Genomic DNA, 19,872 nt, shown 5'->3' on the forward strand with positions numbered 1-19,872 from the left:
TATAAAAGGAAATTTGCAAAAATAATCAGTTAATGTAGGAAATGTTAAGATTTTTGCTTGTAATCTTTCATGACTGGGCTTATCAAGATTCCACTGGAATTCTAAAAGATGTAAATGGAATATTAAAATTATCTCAAATTGACTATTCTTCAGCAGGTAAAGAATAAATATCTTCACTCAAGTGGTATCTCCTCCCTGCTGTACACCCAGGGGATTTGTCACTCTTTTTTCAATAAAGAACTGGAATGATTTAATTTCTGAATCTGTTGTAGAAATGTGAGCTAGACTTGAGTGAAACAGAAATATGGCTTTAAGTGAATTGCTAATGTTCTGTTGCATTTCTTCAATGTTTAGGTTATCTCTTGCTTTCTTCTTCCTTAGAGTCAATTGACAGTTTTTCCCCAAGTTTCCTTATAAGTTCTGCCAGATCTTCAGAATTTTGAGATTTTTCCTCAAGGAGTTCATACCGAAGACTTGAGATGTCCTGTTTAATTTCCTTCAGTTCACCTGTAACAGACATTAGAAGACCACATGATTAAGAAACAAAGGAAAAAATTAGCATATTCAAATATCTTACAGATATCACAGAATCCCAAGGGTTGGAAGGGACCTCAAAAGATCATCTAGTCCAACTCCCTGCAAGAGGAGGGTAACCTAGAGTACATCACACAGGGACTTGTCCAGGTGGGCCTTCAATATCTCCAGTGTAGGAGACTCCACAACCCCCCTGGGCAACCTGTTCCAGTGCTCTCTCACTCTTATAGAGCCTTCTCTGGATTTCTTTGCTGAAACACAAAAAGCAGATTTCTGCTGCTCATTGGTGAACAGTGACTTAGGGATAGGAATATGAAAATGCAGTTCAGGAACCAAACCTGAAGGCAGAAGTGTGGGAGATCACATGAGTTCACAAAACTCAAATGATAAGTTAAATGGAATCTGCAGTTCTGCTGCAAAAGAGATCATAGAATCACAGAATCATTTAGGTTGGAAAAGACTGAAGATCACCGAGTTCAACTGTTAACTTAGCAGTGCCAAATCCACCACTAAACCATGTCCCTAAGAGCCACATCTACACATCTTTTACTATGTCCAGAGGTGGTGACTTTACCACATCTCTGGGCAGCCTGTTCCAATGCTTGACAACCTTTTCGGAGAAGAAATTTTTCCTAACCTACAATCTAAACCTCCCCTGGTGCAACTTGGGGCCATTTCCTCTTGTCCTATTGCTTGCTACTTGGGAGAAGAGGTTGACACCCACCTCACTACAACCTCCTGTCAGGTAGTTGTAGAGAGAGATATAAGAATCAGCAATAAGAACACACGATGGGGAATATGTACAGAAGTGCCACAAACCAACTGCTGCATTAAATGCAGCTTCACCATGGGAAATGCATGGTCATTATTAGAAACAGCAACACTTTCCACAAGAAGTGGTTAGATCAGTAGTAGTTTCTGATGGGAGAGCAGAGACAGAAAGCTGCATCTCTTCCTTAACTTCATGTTCATTTTACATCTTGAACTTGTCAAGCAGACAGGCAAATTAAGTATTTTGGTAACATTTTTTCAAGTGGCATATGTAAACCCTTTAGTTTGTTTTGATTCTCTGGCTAAGGATAAACATGCAATTAATCATAGAATCATAGAATAGTTAGGATTGGAAAGGACCTTCAGATCATCTAGTTCCAACCCCCCTGCCATGGGCAGGGACACTTCACACTAAACCATATCACCCAAGGCTTCATCCAACCTGGTCTTGAACACCGCCAGGGATGGAGCATTCACTACCTCCCTGGGCAACCCATTCCAGTACCTCACCACCCTAACAGTAAAGAATTTCTTCCTTATATCCAGTCTAAACCCATGCTGTTTAAGTTTCAACCCGTTACCCCTTGTCCTATCAACTTACCTTCATTGACTTCATCACTTTCCTTATCTATCTGAGCTTTCAGTACATATCTTTTAATGAGACGCTTCATTATTTTCTGCAGAGAAGAAAGTTAGTTTTCTTAGTTGGACTTTCTAGTGACATTTTAAAATATGAGCTCCGTTACATTGTGTTACATTCAGACATTTCAGCAGAGGACTTGCCAGGTTAAAAGGAATATAATGTAAAAATCTCTGCTTTTATCTATGGTACATATTTAAACCATGTTGGCTATCACCAAGCACCTTGTTGTTTTTCATGTGCCCTAGCATGCCTTCCAGGAAAACCTGCTCCAAGATTTTGCCAGGCACAGAGGTGAGACTGACTGGTCTGTAATTCCCCGGGTCATCCATTTTCCCCTTCTTGAAAATGGGGGTTATATTTCCCTTTTTCCAGTCATCAGGAACTTCACCTGACTGCCATGATTTTTCAAATATGATGGCCAGTGGCTTTGCAACTTCATTTGCCAGCTCCTTCAGGACCCGCGGATGGATTTCATCAGGTCCCATGGACTTGTGTACGTTCAGGTTCTTAAGATGGTCTCGAATCAAACAGATCACACTATTACAATGACTACCCTCTCTGCTAATAATAAGTGGAACCTAGGCCAGAAAATTCCAGTGTAAACTTCACTGTTTCAGGAAAAATGGATTCTGCCCATGATTCTCGCATTATTTCAAATTACTTGAGTAAGAACAAGGTATCTAATTACCTCTGAGGATCTGTCTTTCCTGTATTTCTGTAGAATACTTTGGGTTTAGTATTTTCATATGATGCAATCCATGACAACACAATACTTTTTGGTTTTCATTACAAGACATGAAATATACACAGGTTTATATGTCTGGTTTTGTCTCCACAGTAACAGACCTGACCAGAAGTAGTTGTGGGGTGAATCATCCGTGATTAGTGATTCCAGACCATCACTACAGTCATGCTTGCAGGATCAGCAGCTGTACTGTTTATTCTAATAATTCAAGAATATTTCCAATACAAAGTCGCATATTCTCACATTTCGGGATACATTTGTAATCTTAACATCTGTCACTGCATAATGAAATTGGCTGTGAAAAAATCAGGGAGTTTTTAGAAAAGACTTGTGCAGAAACTGCACAATGTCAGAGTGGAGCTGAGCTACCCTGCCCAAAGGAAAAACTTTTTTGCCTTAAAGAACCTACTCTCTACACCCTTTTGCATTCAAATGATCTTGGCCCATGCAGGTCTTGCTTCTTCCTTTCCACCAGCTTTGCAGTATTACAGGAAGGAAAGGAGAAGCCTCTGGACCAGAACAGCTGAGCTTTATGTGGACTGCGCTGGGTCTCTTCATACTTAAATACACAGAGGTTTGCATTACAGTTATTTGGGAGACAAAGAATAAACAGACTGTACTGACAGCATAAAGGCTGAAAGGTATTTGCAGTGTGTGAAGTATTGGTGTATAAAGGTGTGACACAATAACCTTCAGTTCAGCTTCAGCAGACGGAGCAGGAAGATTCTGTGATTCATTTTGTTTTTTTTTAATTCACACTGTGCAGTTGAGGATTCAACCTGTCTCTAAAATTAAAAACATTTAAAAACATAAGCTACAAGTGAAGAAAAATATCCTGATTGTACTGCAAATGCCTAAATAATTGCATTTACTTATTATATATACAAGGTCTGTGGATTTATTCTTGATTCATATTATTTAACATAAATTCAATACTGTCCTCATGCTGTCAGTCTGCCAGTTCTATACTTGATCTCATTTCAAATAAAGTGTTTTTTTTTTTACCTGGTATTGCCTTGGAGGATTGTTTAAACTGTTTAAGTGAATTTCATCTGAGCTTCTTATACTTGATTGCTTCCTTTGACCAAGCTGAAATGGAAACATAATTTACAGTGCAAAATAAATAGAAGCACAATATGGTTAAATTACCTCATGTATATATCGTATGACAGAACACTAACTGTAAACTCAATTTGGGAAGTATTCAATTACTGTGGTAAAGTCCTCATGAAACAAACCCTTTCAGACTTTGATGCAAGAAGGTGAGAACTGGGAAGTTTTCTCCTTCTGCTTCTCGCCTACTCCTAAACATGTTCAACGGATCAAAGCAGAGCAGACACCTCCTCATAGCCTTTCCCTCTGTGTAGGATGTGGACCCCTATCAGGAGGAGGGTAATACTGGTGCACCACTGCTTCGTAGGCAATGGATGAAGGAGTCAGGGCATGGTGTGGGAGAAATCAAGAAAGAAGGAGAAGTAGCTGCATTATTCTTTTCCCTTCTTTCATGCACTTGCCCACATCTAATGCCACCTATACAACCACAAAATGCACAAGGCGTTTGCTTTTCCACTCACTTGCACTAATGGCTGAATGTAATCTGTTATTCAGGTCATGCCAGGGAGCACAAAATTATCAGCTGACATTTCTGAGCAGCATCTTCTTTACTAAATATACTGAAAGGGTATCACTCCCTGATAAAACACCAAGGATGTAAACTGCAGGTTTCATTACTGATTTACATCTTTGAGGACTAAAGCATCACAAAATGGTGAACTGAGGCTCTGGCTGAATGACCAGGCTGCAGTAAGAGTGAAAAGCAACCGTCAAAGTGAAATTAATATAACTTTAGATTGATAATGGGGCCAGTTCAATGAGTAGTAGTTTGAAGAATTAAAAAGAAAGTGAAATATAAAACATGATTGATCTGGATGAGGAATAAGCAGGACTTAGTCTGCAGCTGTGATACTATTCATGATCCTGTTACTTACAAGTTTACATTTAATGTACAACTGCATTTAATTTTATTATTTTTATTATTTATTAATTTTAGGTGTGTTTTTTTATTATGTATTTTAAATGTAATCTGTTATGCTGGTCACTGATTTCAAATTTATGTTACATTGGTTCACTTCAAAAGTTAATCCAGTGCTTAACTAAAACCTGATTTTCACTAGAAATAGCAAAACCAGTAATACATGTTGAAATTGTGACAAAGAGCAAGCCTATAAAACCAGACACACTGTAATATTTTTATTTTAACTTATACACTTCAATAGTCTGTATTTTTTTGAACAAAATAATTTACTTTTACTTAGCTACAGCACCTTGGAAGCTGGCACATAAATTAGAAGTGTTATCACTCCACTAAACCTGCTTACGTTGTAACAGCACAGAACATCTGTTGTACTTTGCTGAATGACCACTTGGTGGCAGAGATTACCAAGATTTCATTATAACTTCCTTTTTGCACAAATCTCTTTAAGCTTCATGCCTATGACTTTTTCCTCTCAGAATTACTACTAAATTCAGTCTGTCACATTGATGACTGAACTAGAATTCATTTTTTTAAAGTTACTATTGAACGTTTTCACATGAATAACAGGAGGGGAAAAAATGCAATTCAAATAAACCCTGGATTTATTCTGTCTAGAAAAAACCCGAACAAAAATAACCCTCCTCCAAGAGTGGTGTGAAAGAAGCAATGCAGCACACAGGGATCATTGCTCTTAGAAAACACCTTCTTCTTTCAACTTTTTTTCTCTACCATTATTTAAAAATTAATGCAATCAAAGAGTAATGCAAGTACTGCAGGTGTTTTGTAAGCACTTTGTTAACATCTTAAATCCCAGTTTTCAGAAGCAGCTGGCAACTTGCAATGCCAGGAGAAGGGCAGAAGGAAGGGACTCAGAATTTGCGCTCCCATAACCAGAGGTCACTTGTGAAAATTTCAGAAACTGTTTTATTCCAGGTAAGTAAAAGTTAACATATTTTATTGTTTGAATGAGGGTTTTAAATTCTTTCAATAACCAGTTCTTCCTTATTTCTATTCTGAAGGACCATATTTTAAGCAAATGTATTAGATACATCATCTATCAGCTTAGGAAGATGAACATGTTCTGCAACACTTAAACCATAAACTTTCTAATTCACAAGGCTGCTTTTCAATCTAGAATAAAACTCAAAGTAAGTTTCTTTAAAACTCTCCTTTTTCTTCATTTATTTCTCCCCTTTCCTGGTTTGATCTTCTTGTTCATTTGATTTTTAAAACACTAATTCTAGCCTGAAACAGAAGAAATCTGCAAGTTTTAACCAACAGCCTGAAAGAAAACGTCTTTACAGCCTTTGTTATTGTTTGTAAATATGTCTCAAGAAATTGGTTTCTGGTGTGCTACACTTTGAACACAGCTATGTAAATCACCTGCTGTCTAGCACTGATGGCATCTGGCTTTGTTTTCTGCCAAAGGTAGTGAGGGCAGAGCTGGCTCTAGGGGCAGAACTTCTGCCCTTCACATCCTAATTCTTGTCTTTACATTCACCCTGGTGCTGCTGCTGCTTTTGCACTGAGAAGATGCAGGCTCTGCAGGAGACAGGCCCACAGGCTGGGGGTGAATCAGTAAACTCAAGTGTGTGTTAACATTTCTGGGTATTGCAATCCAATGTCTTCTATCAGTAAACTTTTAGTGTCCTTCCAAGTAGAATTTGCACCAGAGCAGCTGTCTCCCTCCTTATGCACAGTTTGGCAAATGGAGTGGTCTAGGGACAATAGCTTGCAGCAACCCTATGTTGGGAGGAAAACTACTTGAATAGGGGCAAGCCATTCCAGAGTTTGCCTTTGTGCCCAGATAAGCTGTCTCATTTAATTTACTAGCACAGACACAGCCAACAAATCTTGAGTCAGGTATTTCCAGATCTCTTCTTATCTTTGCACAGCTCATTGAGTTTATAGCAGCTCCTTGCAGAAGTAGCTCCTTACTCAGCACTCACAGCAGCACCAACCTGCTCAGCTCACCACAGGATGAGTCCAAAGTCAAAACCCCAAAAGCCTGAGAATGCCTTTGAAAAGATGACATAAAACAGACTCAGCAATAGCGAATCATCAACAGTGAGTCAAAATGTGGCACAAAAACACTTCAGTTACTTTTCAGAAGTGCAAAGGATGGCAGCATCTGATAGATTCAGATAAAGTCAGTGCCACAGTATGTGGTGGTCCAAAAGGCAAGTAAAAGTGTAATCCTCTGGTAGCATCAAGTCATCCTGCTGGAAAAGCTGAGGAATGAATAGGTGTGGTTCAGCTGCTTTACTTATGGTTTTCAATGTAAAAGCTTTTTTTTCTATTTTGTTTTCTTTTTGATTTACATTTTTATAGCTTCCTTAGCTAGAGAGTAAGCACATTTCACTTAGCATTAGCTATACCGCAATCTGCAGTGAGCAGAAAGCATTAATATATGAATTGTTAGGTTTGGATATCATTCTGGAAGGTAATGAAAAAATACAGCTTCTTTCTTAGGGTGTAAGAACAGGATTTTAAAGAGAATCTGTTTTACAGCCACATAAATTTCATATTAAAAAGTCATTAAAAAACAGCTTCTATCTTACTCAGTGCTTTCAAAGTCACAAACTAAGTGAATTAGGAAAAATTACCTTTGATTTTTGTTTCTTGCCAACACTCAATTTGAAGTTTATAAGCAGCTCCTTAAAGTCATAATTTTTCAGTGATGTCTTTATCACTCATGGCAGTTGTGAAACTGATGTGCATCAAGTAGCTTGATGAAAAGTTTTGCAAATGTCAGTCATCAAAAACTTCAGCAAATGCAGTCTCACATCCACTGAGTGTTAAATACATGAGGATTAAACTTCCCCCCAAAAATTAAGTGAGATCTGTGAAATGCTAGAAAAATAACTGGTAGCACAAGAGACATCTGAGGTTAATAAGAATCTTGACTTTGGTGACAGTGTTTGTAGTACCTGTGTTTGTTTTTGTAGACTATTATGAACTTAACCAGAGGCAAAAGCTTGTTATAGGCACAGTATTTTTCCCCAGAATTGCAACCAATTTCTTTTCTTTATTCCTCAACTGATAACTGTGATGGTAAAAGTGCTCATCACATTGGTGACAGAGTGCTGACAGATGCATGTAAATTCTTTACTGGTCCCAGTCTAATAATGAATGATTATTGACTACAGACTCAAGGGCTCCTTACCTTGAGAAGACCTCTGCTTAGATTACTGCACATTTTAACAAAGATTCTTCCATATTAAAATTCCCATAAATGACACATTTGTTCTGCCACCATGACAAATCTGTAATTTCTTTTTTTGTGTGAGTGTTATTACATGTTCAACTTCCTATTCACTACCTTTGATCAGTTGTCTTGCAAAGCTCTTCTTCCTTACCCTGTTACAACAGTGCTAGTCTACACTTCAAATACCACCTAACACCATGTGTTATGTCCCATGTTCTCCTAAAGAAATTAATTTGATTCATACCAAGACACTGCAGGAAAACCAGACTGATTACAAACTCTTTAAAAAAGCCCATGAGATACAGCAATGAATCAATTCAAGTGCTTTTACTGCACTTGTGTAAATAAAACATAACAGAATGGTTCGCAATAAAAAGCAGCTGCATTCTCAGATGAAGCAGCAACGGGCTTGTGTTGGGTTTGCATGGCTAGGTGTTAGTAGTGGGGGCAGCTATAGGGGCAGCTTCTTTGAGAAGCTGCTAGAAGATTCCCCATATCCCACAGAGCCAACAGGAGCTGGCCCCAAGGCAGATGCACCACTGTCCAAGAGCAACGTACTTTAGAAGGGGATAAAGTTACTGTGCAACAGCAGCCAGAGACATGAGGGAAGGACTCATAGTGGAGAAGTTCATGGAGGGCTGTCTCCTGTGGGAGGGACCACACCTTGGAGCAGGGAAAGAGAGTGAGGACATCTCCTGCGGAGGAAGGAGTGGCAGAGATAACATGTGATGAGCTGACCACAGCTCCCACTACCCTGTCCCGGTGCACTGGCTGGGGAGGGAGGAGTTAGAGAATTCATCAGTGAAGTTGAGCCCAGGAAGAAGGGAGGGCTGAGGGAAAGTGTTTATAAGATTTGGTTTTATTTCTCATTACCCAACTCTAATTTGATGAGTCATACATTAAACTGATTTCCCCAAGTTGATTCTGGTTTTCCCATGACGGTAATTGGTGAGTGATCTCTCCCTGTCCTCATCCTGTATGAGTCTTTTGTTACATTTGCTCTCCCCTGTCCAGCTGAGGATGGCAGTCACAGATCAGCTTTGGTGAATTTCCTCCATTAAAGGAGGAATTTATAAACCCTGCCCAGGCATGTGAGGGTAGTGTGGGGAACAACAAAACTCCTCTTAAGCTGACATTTGCAAGGACAGCACAAAGAGCTTACACTGCTAGAATAGCAGCACAAGGCTGAGCAAGGAAAAAGTGGGCCCATTGCTCAGTGGGGCAGCGGATTTACTGACAGTGGATTCAGCCAGTGCTCATGACTTGACCCATTCTTTGCCTCAGGCTTCACCAACAGTCTATCAGGTCTCTGCACTTGGTGGAGGTATTCAAGGAGAAGGAGAACAAGCAGCTGTGGAGGAGGGTCAAGTCAGGGGTTACCTGAGAGAACTTGACCCAGGCAAGTCCATTAGACTCAATGGGCTGCAGCAATGGATGCTGAGACAGCAGATGAAGAGAATGGAGAGCAGCTTGACAGAAAATGAACTGAGAAGAGGAGCTGAGGGACAGATCGATAGGTGTTAAAAAACAGCAGCAAGTTCAGCAGAGGATCACAAAGCTGTTTGGGGCTGGAACACTTTTCCTGTGAGGAGACACAGAAATCTGGGCTTGTTCAGAAGTGGAGATGGATTCAGACACACCTAACATCATATAGCAGTGTGTATGGGAAGGTCACTGAGGAGATGGAATTGGGGTCTTCAAGTGCTGCAGGACAGAAGAGCAAAGACAGTGGACATATTCAACTGAGAGGTAAAAGCAGCAACTTATTCCCCATAAGGGACAGTCACAGGCTGCTCAGAGAGACTGAGCAGTCTCCATCCTTGGAGGTTTTCAAGATCTACCTGGATGAGACCCTAAGAAACCTGGCCTGACCTCAGAGTTGACCCTGCTGTGAGCAAGAAGTTGGACCAGAGACCTCCTCAAGTCCCTCCCGGCCTGAATTATTCTCTGATTCCATGACAAGAAGCAGGAAGAACTGTAAATTTACAATGGCATTTCTAAACTTAGAACTAATTGGAGATGTAGACAAGTACTTATATAAAACCAAAGTAAGAATTTAAGCCTGTACATAGTGACTGACTTCAGTATGGACTGTGTGGGGAAAATCATGAGAACAGGTCAACAGCAAAAATGAACTTAAAACTTGTTTTATCTTTTAAAATTAGCAGCTAGTATACACATTATAAGATTACCTTGTTCATCTCTGCATCTTCCTGAAAGCTCTTCTTTTGGCACAGAAATGGTTTAGAAATACATTTTTTGATTCTGAGTAGGAGATAAAGCAAAGATTTGGGGCTTGGCACTAAGTTGAAGGGTACTGGAAGAGTTCTCCCTTCTTCAAAGTAAGAAAACCAAAGTTTAGCCCTTGCAAATTTCCATTCTACATCAGCATCATCCTGTAAAACAGAAACATGGCTGTTAATAAACTGTTAATGCCACCTTGACTATTGAAGATGCTCTAGCTAAACCTTATCTTGTGTTTTGAATGTAATTGGCTGAAATAATTTCAAACAGATCAAGAACTCGTTTATAGTCTGTGAAAAGTGAATTTCAATGAATGGAACTGTTCTTATTAACCCATTAAAATAAAACAATTACAGAAGAACAAAGTGGATTTGATTCAATCACTGATTACTCCAGAGTGAGTGCTAACAGTCTGCAATACAGGATTTACAGAGACAGACCTCTTTGTAAATACACTGATAAGAACAAAAGCTCTGACTTAAAAGCACACAGTACAATGCCCAAGTAAAAGCTTCATGGCAACACTCAAACTGCATGAAACAATGGGACCTCTGTAAATGGAAAAATCCTGTTAACATAACAAAAATGTACACCTCTCAATAAGACTGATATTTTACTGGTCTCTTCTGTAGCAATTAGTCTATAATCTGGTTTGTGAAGAAGACATAGTATTGGAACTTTAAATTAAAAATTTACTCTGTTAATTAAAACATGACAAAAAAATAGGTGATTCTCATCTAATTCCTTCTACTTGCTGGAATATATAATTAAATCAAATAGGCTATAATCACCGTGGTTTATGTTTAACGTTAATAACAGCCAAAACACTCACTTTATTCCTTCCTGTAAAGTTCAAGATGGCTTCCTGCAGAAAGGACTGACATCATGTTCAAGGACATGACTCAATATTGCTGTAGCTTTTTTTAGAAGCTGTTTGTATCCAGTCACCACACTTTTGGATAACAGCCTAATTTTTATTGCTCTGAACCTGATAGCTTGTTCTGTGGCCTCCTGAGTCAGAAGAATCTGAGCCTCCCTCAAGAATGTACGCTGTTCTTGCTCAAGTTGGACAACACCATTGCCACAAACTAGAGATCAGAACCTGGGATCAAAGTGGTGTCAAATCTGAGTGCTGCTCTGTGTCACCCGGGGACGGTTGGGATGGCCTAACTTCTGGGTATCTTCTTCCTTTTTTTCTAAACAATGATAACGATTTAGCCCTTTGTTTTCCATGCATGCAAAGTTCATACTGATTTTCAGTAGCCCTGCTGATTACTCTGTAAAGTTTTGTTCACAGCAGAGGACTAGAGCAACAGTTGTTTAAATAAAAGAATAATACAATGTATTATAGACCTGCTTGCAAGGTCAACACATAGGAACAAGAACATCCCTGCAGCATAGGGGCATTACTCCCTCTCATTGTTATTACTTAGAAATTGTATTTATGTAATAACCACAAGTGAGGCAAATGAAAGATTCACAGTCACACAATGCAACCCTTCCTCTTCAGGAACATAACACAGTACAACAACAGTTTCTTAGTCCAGTCTAGTTCTTAGTATTGCAAGCACATGCAGCTGGGTATTTCCAGGTATTTTATAATACAAATGTACTGAGGAATGGGTATTTTTCCCTATTATATAGGAGAAATAATATGTGTTATTTTTCTTAAATAAAATGTCAACAAGAAAATTTTCAGATCTAGACAATTAGCTGTAACAGTAGATGTGGTGATACTTCATAATCAATGGAATTTTTACCTCAATTTCCTGGAATGAACTGTTGATCATTGCAATAAGCATGTTGAGTAAGACAATGACCATGGTAACATTATAGACTCCATAAAGGACATAACCAGTATTTTCAATAAATTTGTGTTTATAATTGATGACAACTGATTTAACTTCTGAGAGTCCAAATATAGCCCAGAACAATGTCTTGAAACTTTCTTCAACACTGAAAGGAGAAATTGAACATATGCATATGTTACTGAAGAAAAGCTGTATATTCTTACTGTTCAAATTGCCAGTTACCATTTTTACACAGTGTACAAACTGTTCCATTATAATGTAGACCTCTACCACAGTGATATTATACAGAAAAAGCAGACTATCTAATTTCATAGGTACAGGCTGTTTCATAATATAAGATTTCTAGTATTTAGGACTGACAATAAAACCATCTGATTCCGTTTAGGAATTACATACACATTCTCAAAAGAATATTACAACGATTCACTTGTTAACTACTTTAATCTATATGCTATGCTCTTGATGGTAATGTGAATCTAAATAAAGATAATCAACCTGTAAATATGTTATTTTAATTGCACCATTAGTTCACTTAGAGTTAATTATTTCACCATTAATAGGACTGACATTCTGAAACTGTGAAGAAGACAGGATCTGACTGAAAATCAGCATTTTCCAAAAAATGGGTCTCACAGAGCTTAAACTTCCAGTTGAGTTTTCACTATATCACCAATCCAGGGCAAAGGCAATAAGCCATGGTGTGGGGATACTGATATATATATATACTATATATATATACACACATAAAGATAAATCCAAATCTCTGAGGTACTTTTTCCTATCTATCTCCACCTGTTTGAAGACATACTTCCTCTTGCTTAGATGAAGAGATCTCATATCCCCACCTCTAAAAATGCAGATGTAGCATTGCAAAGCAGATTTTGGATTTTATCATGTTATTGTTAAGAAAAAAAAAAGTTACTCCCCCCCCCCCCCCGCTAATTCTTAGTTGTGACTTTACTGGTTTGTAGTTTTAGGTACTTTATCTACTGTGTGAAGTAATAATACTGGAAAAAGAAACACTATTTTCCCTCTTAGCCAAGTTTGCTTCCTGGCTGAGTATACTTCGTAACAGCAATAGCTTGAAGATCATGACAGCCAGAAATGAAGCAGGCAAGAGCTGCAGAGCACACAGAAGAATGAGTTTCCATTGAAGTGATTTATCTTAAAAGCACAGCTAGAAAGGAGAGGCATGACAAATGTATGCCAAATAACCCCTGAAAGACAGTCAATTCAGAATTTCTATTTTTAGGTTGGAGAGGAAAAAAAAGAGCAGCTAAGGAAATAATAAAAAAAAAAAAAAAGAATATATTTTCTCCTCCCAAGATGGACTTGGTTATTGCCATTGGAAACGATAGAGAGGCAGTCCTTAAAAAAGGAATTAGATTTAGGGTTTTTTTAACCTGTAACACTATGCAGAATTGTCTGAACTAAATTACAAATGTCTTCTCATGTGTATCACACTGCAGTGATTAGTCTGCTTCAACTATAGATGTCTGCAGCCCATGATGGAGGAACCAGCCTTGCTTCCATGTGCTGCAGGGAGCTGCTACGCTGCACTCTGACTCAAACTCCCTCACAGACAGAATGCTGTCCCACAAGTTCCCTAGCCTGTCCTGAAATCCTTGAACAACCCTGGGAGCAAGCCCTGTGCATGGAGTGCTATTACAGATTGCAGTGCCAGATCATCTGACATATGCCCATCTTTGAAGGGGTCTGAGGTACTGTTGTATTTTTAGGAGCATCCTGAGCCTACTGCAGCTCAGGAGGCTTTGCCACAAGGGCGTGTTTCTGTCTCACTGTCCATCGGGATCCCCAGCTCCTTTTCTGCCAAACTGCTTTTCAGCTGGTCAGCCCCAGCCTGATACATAGGTTTCTTCTTTCCAAGGGGCAGGATGTGGCATTTCCCCATGTTGAACTTCTCAAGCCTTTCAAGGTCCTTCTGATTGGCATCACAACCAGCTGGTCTATCACAACTAGCCTATAACTCTTGTTCATCCACACAGGCCTCCTGACACCTCTGCTTGATTTTCTGCCATTGAGATGGACCAATCTTAAGCACTGAAAAGACATTCTTGAAAATCAGTCATCTTCCCTGGTCTGCCCTTCTCTTCAGGGCCATATGCTATGAGATTCTTCCCTGAAAAATGCCGAAGTCTGCTCTCCTCAAGGCTGGGGTTGTGGTCCTGCTATTTGCCTTGTTCAATCTTCTCAGGAACCTGAACTCTGCAATGTCAGGTTCGCCACGGCTGCTCCCAACCTGCACATACCCAACCCATCCTTCCTTCTTTGTAAAAGTCAGGTGTCTCAAAGCTCCTCTCCACATTAGCTTCTTGATTATGTGTCAGGAAGTTATTGTCAATGCCCTCCAGAGACCTCCTGAAATGCTTGTGCCCTGCTGTACTTTCCTTCCAGCAGGTATCAGGGTGGTTAAAAATCCCCATGAAGACCAGATTCTGCAAGTGTGAGTCTTCTTCCAGTTGTCTGAAGAAGGCCTCATCTGCTTTGTCTTTCTGATCATGCATTCTGTAGCAAACATCCACTACAACATCACCCATGCTGTTCTGCCTTCTTGTCCTGACCTGTAAGCTCACACTGGCTCTTCATCTATCCCTAGGCAAACGTACAGGCATTCTGGCTGCTCTCTCACATAAAGGACAACTATATCACAGCTTCCCAGCCTGTCTTTCCCAATTTACTATGGTATTGTTTGAAATCAGAGCTTGAGTTTCTGATCCTAATATATCCTTTAAACACTAGAACAAGAGAGAAAATGACTATTTAATCCAAGACAAATGTTTAAGAGATGCAAATCTTATAAAACAATTACTAAACTTAATACATACAATGCAAGCAACTGTTTTTCCATAAAACCAGCCCACAATCATCACAGTTTAATCAGTTGTACTTACGTTGTGAATGCTTCATTTTGTTTTGCCCCCAGATAATAGGAATAGAGATTAAACATGCCTATCATGAAAGCCACAAACACCATGATAAATATCACCATGAATTTGAAGATGTCTTTCACAGTTCTGCCAAGTGATATCTGCAGTGGTCCAAAGCTTTCATTAGCTGGTAAGATGTAGGCTATTCTGGAGAAACTTAACACTACTGCAATTGCATACAGGCCTTCAGATATGATCTGAGGATCAGATGGATCCCAGTTTATTCTGGCTAAAAACAAAAGATGAGAATTTCTGTTAGCATTTGAAGATATCTGTACAGATCTATGGAAGCTCTTTTTGGAATAGCAACTGAACAAAACTGGAAGAAACCCTGGGTAATTCAAACAGTGCTAATCACTTATATTTAACCAACTGAATTGAGCCAGGTAGCACTAGAAACATTTCACAGCTCCACTGACTATTGATTAGATCTCCATTGCTTATAAATGTGGGCTGTAAGATCACCGAGGTAAATTTTTGGGAGTTGAATCCAAGCCTGCTAGAGAATTTAAGTAAAATTCACCTTACAGTGTCAATTGAATAAATTAAATTAGAAATATGATTTGGTTTAGCTACCCAAAACAAATTGCTTTGATGTGGGGATCTGGAGTCATTAAATGCTTTCCATAACTCTAAACCTGTGGGAACAATAATTTTTCTCTACTTTTTCTATTTATTTCATCTTTCTACTCATAGTGAAACAGCTATGGCCCTTTCCTGGCACACACTGGACTCTCATTCCATCACCTGTTCTATCGTCATCTCTATCAATCTCTTCTGTTGAAGCTAATCCACTTGTGTGAATTACTTGAACACCCTTTAGATCGATCAGTGAATGTGACACTGGTCTTTGACAGGGAACACACTCAGCTGCAGAGGACAGAATTCAGGTTCAAACCTGTACTTAAAGAAATATTTATAGAAAAGTGTCAGAGGAAGAATTCTAAAGCAATATCCTCCAGAATACTTCCTTGCTGGAGATTAAGGCACTACCTGATGATGTGGGACACTTCAATTCACTACTGTGCTTCAGGCAAAGAGAAGAGGTTAAGCTGGGATGGGTTCTCTACTCCCAGAATGTTGCTATCCATGTTTACTCTACTGTAAAGCCAGGAAAATAAATGAATACTTTATACTACAATGGCTGCCGTTTGGAAAAATAGTAATTTGAGCTGCTAATTAACACATAACCATTTAATAAAAAGTCAGTTATTTTTACAGCTTTATAATACATTCATACCCAGTGATGCTGAGCATTAGTCAAAACGACCTTACATACATCAGAAAATTATATTCTTCAAGGAAATTACTGAAATGCCAATATTCATGTATCCTGACAAACTAATAAACTACTCTAGTTTTAGGCACAACAAGGCTCAGTTGGTGCATTTTCATTGCCTTATTAGCTGCTGTGTGTTTCTTGCAGGTATATGTATGTTTTGTTTATTGAGCTCCTCACTGGAAAGCCTATTACACACACTATATTCAAATAAGAAAATGTCTGTATGGCAAAAGACTGCACATTTTCACATAAGCAGGCACACCTGTGCTAGCTTTACCTCAGATTTCATGGGTAACTAAGATCAAAGATGGCAGTAAACAGAACTTAATTTTTCCTCATTTGGGCAAAATAGCTTCTAGACACTTCTCATATATTCTAAGCAAGTTTATTAACATTTTTATTTCTTATTGGTAAAGACAGTGGATTGAGAATTATTCAAATAATATAAAAGTCTCTGAGCAAAGGCAAGTATTGGTTATGTTGGCAAAACAGGTTTAAGAAGTTCTTGCATCTCATTGCTTAGTTCTGCCCTTGCACTATAGTACACCATATTTACAGTTGTACCAACACAAGTATCTGCAGGATAGCATTGTGTAACTGAACAGATCAAATGACCTGGGTTACAATAATATTTATAACAGGGGATGACGGTGGGGTTATTTCAATCTTAGATAACTTCAGCACCTGATGTCTAGAGCAGTCCTCAAAGAAATGTATGAGCTGTGAGAACTGTGATCAAATAATAGGGATGAGAAAGAGAAGAAGGGATGGGAATTATGAAGTAATTTATTGTAGAACTAAATTATTGGCAGAAAATCAATTCATCTTCATCAGTTCATCTAAGCAAATCTTAATCATGTACAATTAACTCACCTAAGGTGTAGTATTTTATGTTGGGCTCCAGTGTTGGACTTGTCAGATCTTTCATATTTGCATCAACGAAGTTCTGGGCTCTGGATGCATGCCAAAATGCCATAAACCTTGCTATGAATGATGCTGCAAAAATTGCTAACATACCAAAATCAAGCATATTCCATAACTCAAAAAGATATTCCTTTGGACCCTGAGACCATATTTCTTTACATTCAGACCATATCATGCCTGTATAAGACAGAACAGAGAAAACAGTGTGGTTTTTTATCTTCACATTTATTTGATATTTTATTTCTATAAGGTACGCTCCAAGTTGCAGTTAAATGCAAAACAACTTTAGTCAGTGGGAGTCTGAACACAGACTAAAATCCTTAAACCTGCCAATTCATATACATCCCAATGCTTCTTTCTCATGTGAGTAATAAAAACAATCTTTCATATTACTTTTTTCTTGTACAACTACAAAAGCTCTCAAAAAGAATAATGGGATATGAGTATTACCATCTGTTACAGAGACAAGAGGAGGGGGAAGAGCAGAAATGCTCTGATATGATCATATAGCAGTTCTAGAACTAATAGCAGAACTCACATTTCCTTATTTCCAGAATACCTTGAGTGCAATCTCTTTTACTGCAATTGCAAATACCTGTGAAAAACCATCATGAAAGTATGAATCAGACCTAATGCTTCTTCAACAATGAACAGGTATCTGATTCCTAATAATTTTCCTTTAATAGAATAGAATTTCCTTTAACAGAATACAGAGTACAGTATTAGTTTATGGCATCTTTTTTATTGAGCAAATCCTTGTCCTTTTCAAGATAAAATTTATTTAGTCATGAAACTACATTTATATGATTCTAAAGAGAGACAATAAAAAATGAATTGGAACAATGTCTCTATTTTTTGCACTTATCAAATTGTATGAAGGAACTTCTCATCATTTTCAGATAAGAACAGCAATAATGTTAATTACAGTAACTAAATTCAATGCTACATCTGTATGCATTGAACCATTTTTTTCATAAACCAACTTATGCACAACAGAGAAATAAATAAAAAGATTAAATTAGAAAACTAGAACTTCAAACTGGGAAATTATTATTTACTCTGTTATTATCAGATGAAAACATTGATATTTATAGACTATTTGGAAACCTAAGTGCCATGTTATTCCTATAAAACACAATGATATTATTTTATAGATAGCTTTATGATGAAATAAAGATTGCCAGTTTTCAAAGCTCTAAGAATCAGTTGGCGTAAAAATGGCTCCTATTTCAATTACAGAGAGCTCATAAAAGCAACATATTTTAATTCATAAGCTTTTGAATAGAAACAGATTTCATTTAGCTTGAATTTAACTCTTCCATGTTACTTTCTTAACTAAGAAGCAGATCCCAGATCCTTAAGACATGTGGTCCATTGATATAAATGATATTGGACTTGTAAATAAGAATGAGACAGGTAAAATATTTTTGAGGGTACATGCTTAGGGTCAAGTTCTGATGCTGAATAGTACTATATTACCAAATTGAACAGGTCAGCTCAGAGTACTATTCATAATATTAATTTCATCCCTATTTTGGGAAAAAAATCTACCACTGAATGTTCAGATGCTATATTCTTCTTCCCTTTTGTCAATAACACATCCAGCTACACACTATCAATTTTGCTGGCATACTTGCAAAATAAGAGAAAAAGAAAGAGACAAATGGACACAAAAAACTTGGCTCATGATGTGGAAATCCTTCCCCTTGGGGGCTGACACAGCCTGGCTAAAAACAAAACAGAAAACTCGTAGACACTTTCCTTTGATAGTCATAAAACTGAATATATTCATATTGAAACAATGTAGATTTCACCTAAGTCTCTAACCTGAATGGTTGTGATTAACTAGGCACATGTGAATCCCACTGACATCCAGTAAAAAAAATGAGGCCTGTGTAGGAATGCAGCCAGGTGAATAAACTCCCTTTGTTGCAATTTTTACACATAAAATTAATAGCAAAGGACTAAATTGGATCCAGCTTCATTGAAAACACAGCAAGACAAGTTTAAGTGAAAATTACTTTTTACCTATTACCCAAGAAATAATGAGCATCTCCATCCATGAGAAACACGATGTTTTCATCCTAAATAGCTGTTTTACATTGCCTGTTGTTTCATTCGGTCGAAGTTTGGTGCCATCAAATCTGTCAGCTGCATTCATGACAAGCAGACCAAGAAAAATGGTGAAAGAGGCTGCATGGGCTACAAACTTCATAAATGGTCCACGCATTATCCTCCCCAGCTGCAACAGAGGTTACGAAACACAAGGATATTGTGTTGCCTTCTTCAAAAATGTATAGAAAAGAACAGTAACACAGATAAATATGTATTTCAATAATATACAGGAATGAATATTTGAAAAAAGTTGTTTACAATGATGCCATACTGACAGTCACCTTTAAAAGTTTCTACTCATTTACTGTTTTCAGAGGGAAAATCTACCAGTTTCACCATACATGTTTTTTTAACTCAGTGTTTTGAAATAAATCCGTAATTATTTGGGGGCATCTATGTCTGTTATAGGTAATCAAGAGAAAAATGTATTATAGCTGTTGAATTTCTTACATGCCAGTCATCTTTATATGGCAACAAAGACAATGGAATTTTTATACTAAAAACATTAAATCATCGTGAGAAGTGAATTATGACTAAAGAATTCTGTTTCCTGACTGATGTGATACTCAGCACAATTATTGTGCAGTTTTCCCAACTTATTTTCCCTTTAAA

General features: G+C 38.0%; 1 protein-coding gene across 1 annotated transcript in view; it reads right to left on the reverse strand.

Moving 5' to 3' along the window:
- Window positions 1-347: 347 nt before the first annotated feature.
- Window positions 348-19,872, reverse strand: part of LOC117438323 (short transient receptor potential channel 6) — a 33,453-nt gene continuing 13,928 nt past the window's right edge. The window contains exons 4-11 of the mRNA XM_034073871.1: window positions 19,174-19,387; window positions 17,095-17,322; window positions 14,904-15,168; window positions 11,941-12,136; window positions 10,129-10,332; window positions 3,699-3,782; window positions 1,907-1,982; window positions 348-507 (exon numbers count right to left, since the gene is read on the reverse strand). Coding sequence (XP_033929762.1) covers window positions 356-507; window positions 1,907-1,982; window positions 3,699-3,782; window positions 10,129-10,332; window positions 11,941-12,136; window positions 14,904-15,168; window positions 17,095-17,322; window positions 19,174-19,387 — 1,419 coding nt within the window. The 3' untranslated portion in view covers window positions 348-355. The remainder of the gene's footprint in view (window positions 508-1,906; window positions 1,983-3,698; window positions 3,783-10,128; window positions 10,333-11,940; window positions 12,137-14,903; window positions 15,169-17,094; window positions 17,323-19,173; window positions 19,388-19,872) is intronic.

The sequence above is a fragment of the Melopsittacus undulatus genome, unplaced genomic scaffold, assembly GCF_012275295.1.
Source record: "Melopsittacus undulatus isolate bMelUnd1 unplaced genomic scaffold, bMelUnd1.mat.Z mat_scaffold_114_arrow_ctg1, whole genome shotgun sequence".
Lineage (NCBI taxonomy): Eukaryota > Metazoa > Chordata > Aves > Psittaciformes > Psittaculidae > Melopsittacus > Melopsittacus undulatus.